Genomic DNA, 5,623 nt, shown 5'->3' with positions numbered 1-5,623 from the left:
CTCTCCTGTTATGGCACCACCTTCTCCTTCCTTGCACACTCTACCTTCGCCCCCTTCACCTCCCTCCTCACCTCGGGAGTCAAAGGCTCATAACTATAACCTTCGCCCTCGCATTTTCAACCGGGATCCCCCTCTGCATTACTCTGGGTTGGGTCTTGCCATCCCTGGATCTTCCTCCTTGACATCCCGTGGGAGAAAATCTGACCTTTCAAAGGCTATCCGACGGGCTGGAGCTGAAGTAGCCTCTGGTCGTCAATCTACTCTAGATGGGGTTCTTAGAGCAGTGAACACCCCTGTCAGCGTGCCCCCATGAAGTGCCTCACCTTCAATTGCAGAGGCTTGGCTAGTGCCTCAAAGAAACTAGCCTTGCGAAGGCTTTTTGAGATTATTCCTATTGACATCATTCTGCTACAAGAGACTCTTGGCCCGGCTGATCTCATCTCTGATTCCTTAAACAATATGTGCCCGGGGTGGATATTTTTGGCCATAGACTCTACTGGACGATCTGGAGGTCTCGCTATTGGGTACAATCCAAAAACCATCAAAGTTAATGCATCCTGGGGAGGCCGAGGGTATATGGGTATTGATCTTTATACAGCTGAACTGGGGACCAACCTTCAGGTAATTAACATATATGGTCCTTGTCAGCAAAGGGAACAGTTCTGGCAACATCTACTTGGACTTTCTATTGTTTCACAGGAGAATATCATCATTGGAGGAGACCTCAATTTCTCTCTGGGCTATGGTGAATCCTGGGGATCCATGGCACAGGTCGACTCGATCACTGGCTATATGACCGATCTACTAGAAAGGCACAACCTGATCGACGTCCCTATGAACAAACCTCTCCCCACTTGGTGGAATAGAAGGGTGGGCGAGGCGGCCCTAGCTCGCAGACTGGATAGATTTATCATGAAAGGATCCCTTATACAACAACTGCATCAATATAAACAATGGGTTGGAGCTGGTGGCATATCAGATCACTCCCCGGTATACTTGGAGATATCGGGTCCTTTCCAAAAACCAAAAGCCCCCTTCAAGTTTAATCACACATGGCTTCAGGACCCATCTTATATACGAATGGTCTCGGACTTCTGGGCTGCGAATCTGATTGACAGATCAGAAACATTAGCAAAAGGATTTTGCTCCAATCTAGCCCAGCTTAAGCATCTGTCCATCAAGTGGGCCAAAGAGAAGTATCAGCAGGAAAATACGGCTCTACTGAACATCGAAACTGAGCTCTGCACACTGATGGATGAAAGAGGTCTGGGGTTTGTTACGGCGGAAGATAAATCCCACCTGGTGGCTCTCGAAAGACAGAAGTCTCAGATATTGAAAGACAGAGAGGAATCTATTCGTCTGCGCAGCAGAGCTATATGGTTAAAGGTAGGGGATGATAACACACGGTTTTTTCACAATTATGCACAGGGCAGGAAGGTCACCAACACTATATGGAGCATGCCGAATCCAGAAGGAGGAGTGGCTGACACATTTAGCAAACTCTCTCACCTGGGATCAACACATTTCAGGAATCTCTATAAAAACCCTCCAGGATCGACTCTTGCTGACATTATAAATATTGCTGGTCATTTCCCCATATTTGTAAATGGGGATGAAGCAGAGGCACTATTTGATCCAGTGACTCCTGGGGAGCTAGAGGGCACCTTGAAATGGTTCAAAAAGGATAAAAGCCTAGGTCCGGATGGGTGGACCATAGAATTCTACCTTGCATTCTACGAGCTACTCAGCAATGATCTGCTAAGAGTCGTGGAGGAATGTCGGATAACCGGAACAATGTATAATGCTATCAACACGACTTTTATTGCCCTCATTCCCAAATTGGACTCCCCATCCTCCTTCGATGATTACAGACCCATCTCACTTTGCAACTGCCTCTATAAGATCATCTCCAAGATCATTGCCAATCATCTCCGCCCTATCCTGTCTCGACATATTGCTCCTCAACAATTTGCTTTCCTTGATCACCGCCAGATTCATGAAGCTATTGGCTCGGCCCAGGAAGCCATCCACTCCATTTGGACCAAACACCTAAAGGCCATCACCCTAAAGATCGACCTGGCAAAGGCATTTGACCGTGTCAGTTGGCTATATATTAAGATGCTACTCATCCACTTGGGGTTCCCCCTCAACTTCATCACATGGATCATGGCTTGTATCACCACCCCAACCTTCAGTGTGCTCATCAATGGATCTGCATCTCATTTCTTCCACTCTGAAAGAGGGCTCAGACAGGGTTGCCCCCTGTCTCCACTACTATTTTTGATTGTCATGGATGGCCTCAGTCGGTTGATTGCATCAGCTAAAAGGGAGGGTGATCTTGGTGGTCTCAAGATATTAGATGACTGCTATCTCACTCACCTCCTGTTTGTGGACGACGTTATCATTTTTCTTGATGGTAGTATCAGGGACTCCCGCACCTTCTCAAAGATCCTATCCCTCTTCTCATCTGCCACTGGCATGCTAGAAAATCACTCAAAATCCTCCATCATATATACTCGCACATCCATTCAAGAGTCCCAATATGCGCACCGCCTGTTTCCTTATGGAATCACCCCACTTGATCGGGGTCTAAAATATCTAGGATACTGGATAAAGCCTGTTGCTCAGAAAATTGCTGATTGGACTTGGCTAGTATCAAAACTGGAGAAGCGGCTAAAAATTTGGAGTCACAGATACCTATCAAAAGTTGTCAAGCTTGTACTGGTAAAATCTGTCCTTGAGGCCACACATGTTTATTGGATGGCACTTGCCTGGATTCCTAGGAACATCTTGGCCAGGCTACACCAAATATGTAATAGATTTCTATGGAATGGGAACCAAGACAAGAGGATTTTTGCCTGGGTGGCCTGGAACAGGATAGCTGTGCCAAAGAAATGGGGAGGCTGGGGCCTGAAAGACCTGCCTCTATTTGCCCAGGCACTTGCTGCCAAAATGGGGTGGACATTGATCACGGGTCAAAATCTTTGGACGAGCATCACTTATCATAAATATATTTGGCCAATGAATATCATGGAATGGATTCGACTCCCAAATTGGCCCAAAAATGGCATCTCTACAGTCTGGAAGGCACTACTACATTCACTGCCTCTTATCAGGGACAATTTGATCTGGAGAATAAATAATGGACAATCGGCCCGCATTGGTATTGACCCATGGATTGGGAGCGGTGGACGACATCGTTTAACCAGGAATCTTATACAGCATATACATGCCCAAGACATCAAGGTCATTGCAAATATAGCAGACCCTCACAATACCACCATTCTTGCTCAAGGATGGAAGTCCGCACAACACATCAATCTGCCCCAATGTTGGCACCACGAATGGACTGAATATATCACAACTCTCCTCGAATCTCACATAAGGATAAAAGAGGGACCGGATCAACTTATCTGGAACCAATCAGACAGCGGTACCTATACTCCAAAGGGGGGCTACCAAGTGTTGATTTCTCACAAAGTTCCTGACATGATTACTTTCTGGTGGAAGGCCATTTGGAAACTTACAGCGCCACCGCGGGCCAAATTATTTTTCTGGTGCATACTAAAAAACAAAGTCCCCACCGTGGAGAATATTATGCACCGAGCCATTCACGGGCCTACCTGGTGTTCACTGTGTAAAAATGACATTGAATCGACAATACATCTCTTTCTGAAGTGCACTGCCCTGAAGGAAATATGGCAAAGCATATCATCAACAATCCACTTCATAGGCACTTGGGAGGGTGACGATTTGTACAAGGTCTCGGAAGATTGGTACCACCGAAACAAGGGATCCAAAATACAGAGTCTACCTCTTATTATAAGCTGGCAACTATGGTTGACGCGGAACCGTATCATTTTTTATGGTAAAAACGCAAGCTAGCCTTACATATATGCTCGAATTATAATAGTCTACAATGAAATGCCAGAACCACCTCAACCTCGTGCCAGAAGGCCCCGCGACCCACCTCTCATAGATAAGAATACCCCATGGGATTTCTTTGATGGCGTAGCCCAACAGCAGGGATGCGGGGGAGGATTTATCCTCTACATAAATGAACAGCACTATTATAAAGTCAAATTGGGATTGGGGACTGGATCAAACAACTATGCTGAACTCATTACACTTCGTCACCTCATGCATTTCTCATTGGGCCACAACTGCATGAACATACATATTTTCGGCGACTCAAAGATCATCATAGACTGGTTTAATGCTACAACTGCATGTCACACTCACACACTCAGCAATATATTGGATGAAATAAATATCATGAAGGTACATTTTAATGATATTACTTGTACTCATATTTACACGAAACACAACAGCAGTGCCGACGAACTATCCAAGGCGGCCACGACACTACCCCGAGGAGAGTGGATGATCCAGGAGCAGAGAGGGTCAAATACTTTTCAATATTATCATCGGCCTTATATAGACCCTCAATACCACAGGGCGGATAGCCCATGAACTGAATATATGATATAAACTGTACAGGCTTTTTTATTACATTTTGACAGAAAGTATATAACCGGCCCTGTGTGGCAATATGTATATAAACCAAACAGAAACTAAATGATCATCCTGTGTGATGAACTGGTTATCTATGTTGATACATCTTTTATCTATTTTGCTGAGCCATCAAGTTGTCAGACTATAGCATATGCATTTCGATGCATCTACAATATGTAATTTTTCAAAGTATAATGAAAGATTACGATTTTTCCAGGGGAAAAAAAATAATAATAATATAATTTATAAAATAATAATTAATTTTATATTATTATTTCTATAGTTATATATTTAGGAATATTAAGAGTAATAATAAATCCACGCTATTATCAATATTAATAATCCCTAGATCTACTAATAAATTACTGTTAACATAAATATAGTTAACATTTTACTTGATTATTAACATTAATATTCCCTAGAATTATTTTTACTATAACATAAAGATAGTTAACATTTTACTTAAATAATAAACATGACTAACATAAAAGTATTAAAATAAATATTCATGAATATCATTCATAAGATTATTATTTTAGACATTAATAGCATTAACGTTAAAAAATATTATGTTAATAATATTGATAATATGTATATTCAACACTATTAATAAATTGAATAATTATTTATCTCATAATATTATTATAATTAAATAATATTATCAAATATAATATTAGTCCATGTCCCTATCCCTTGGTCTAGTCCAGTTGGCTAGTCAAATTTAGCCATTTCATGGTCAAATATAGTCGTTGGTCCAGTCTAGTTGCCCAGTCTGATATAGCCGTTTCCAAGCCAAACTTAGCAGTTGGAAGATCTGCTCTCCCTATTTAACATGCAGCCATGATCTGGTTCTTCAACTTGTCCAGACGATGAACCACACTCGTTGGTTCGAAACACGTCGACAAATGTATTATAATGTGATTTACACCAAAAAATCTTCTCATAAAACTTGATATGGATCATAGAAGCCTCAATTGAGCAATTCAATAATTATTCGAATTCGTAGTTTCTTCATCCTTTATTCAAAGATATTTTTTGCTTCTAATATGATTTTCTCTTCTTCATTAATATCTACCAAAGTAATATGAATTGGGATATTGTAATTGAT

General features: G+C 41.9%; 1 protein-coding gene across 1 annotated transcript; it reads left to right on the top strand.

Annotated features, from left to right (window-relative positions):
• Positions 1 to 309: 309 nt before the first annotated feature.
• LOC149248626 (uncharacterized) lies at positions 310 to 3,885 on the top strand. Its single transcript, XM_089450648.1, has 3 exons — positions 310 to 621; positions 700 to 1,943; positions 2,304 to 3,885. The coding sequence occupies exons 1-3, from the start codon at positions 310 to 312 to the stop codon at positions 3,883 to 3,885; spliced, it is 3,138 nt and encodes a 1,045-aa protein (XP_089306774.1).
• The last annotated feature ends 1,738 nt before the right edge of the window (positions 3,886 to 5,623 follow it).

This window comes from Pinus tabuliformis, chromosome 7 (genome assembly GCF_031772625.1).
Source record: "Pinus tabuliformis cultivar Carrire ecotype Pingquan chromosome 7, CPIR1, whole genome shotgun sequence".
Classification (NCBI taxonomy): domain Eukaryota; kingdom Viridiplantae; phylum Streptophyta; class Pinopsida; order Pinales; family Pinaceae; genus Pinus; species Pinus tabuliformis.
The sequence above is the reverse complement of the archived record's forward strand: the minus strand, read 5'-3'. Positions and strand labels throughout refer to the sequence as shown.

Excerpts from the sequence above, each read along its gene's own strand:
- LOC149248626 (XM_089450648.1), top strand. The coding sequence starts at position 310 with ATGAAGTGCCTCACCTTCAATTGCAGAGGCTTGGCTAGTGCCTCAAAG. Across the intron at positions 622-699 it reads AACTGGGGACCAACCTTCAG|GAGAATATCATCATTGGAGG; the intron begins GTAATTAACATA and ends ATTGTTTCACAG. Across the intron at positions 1,944-2,303 it reads AATCATCTCCGCCCTATCCT|TCGGTTGATTGCATCAGCTA; the intron begins GTCTCGACATAT and ends GGATGGCCTCAG.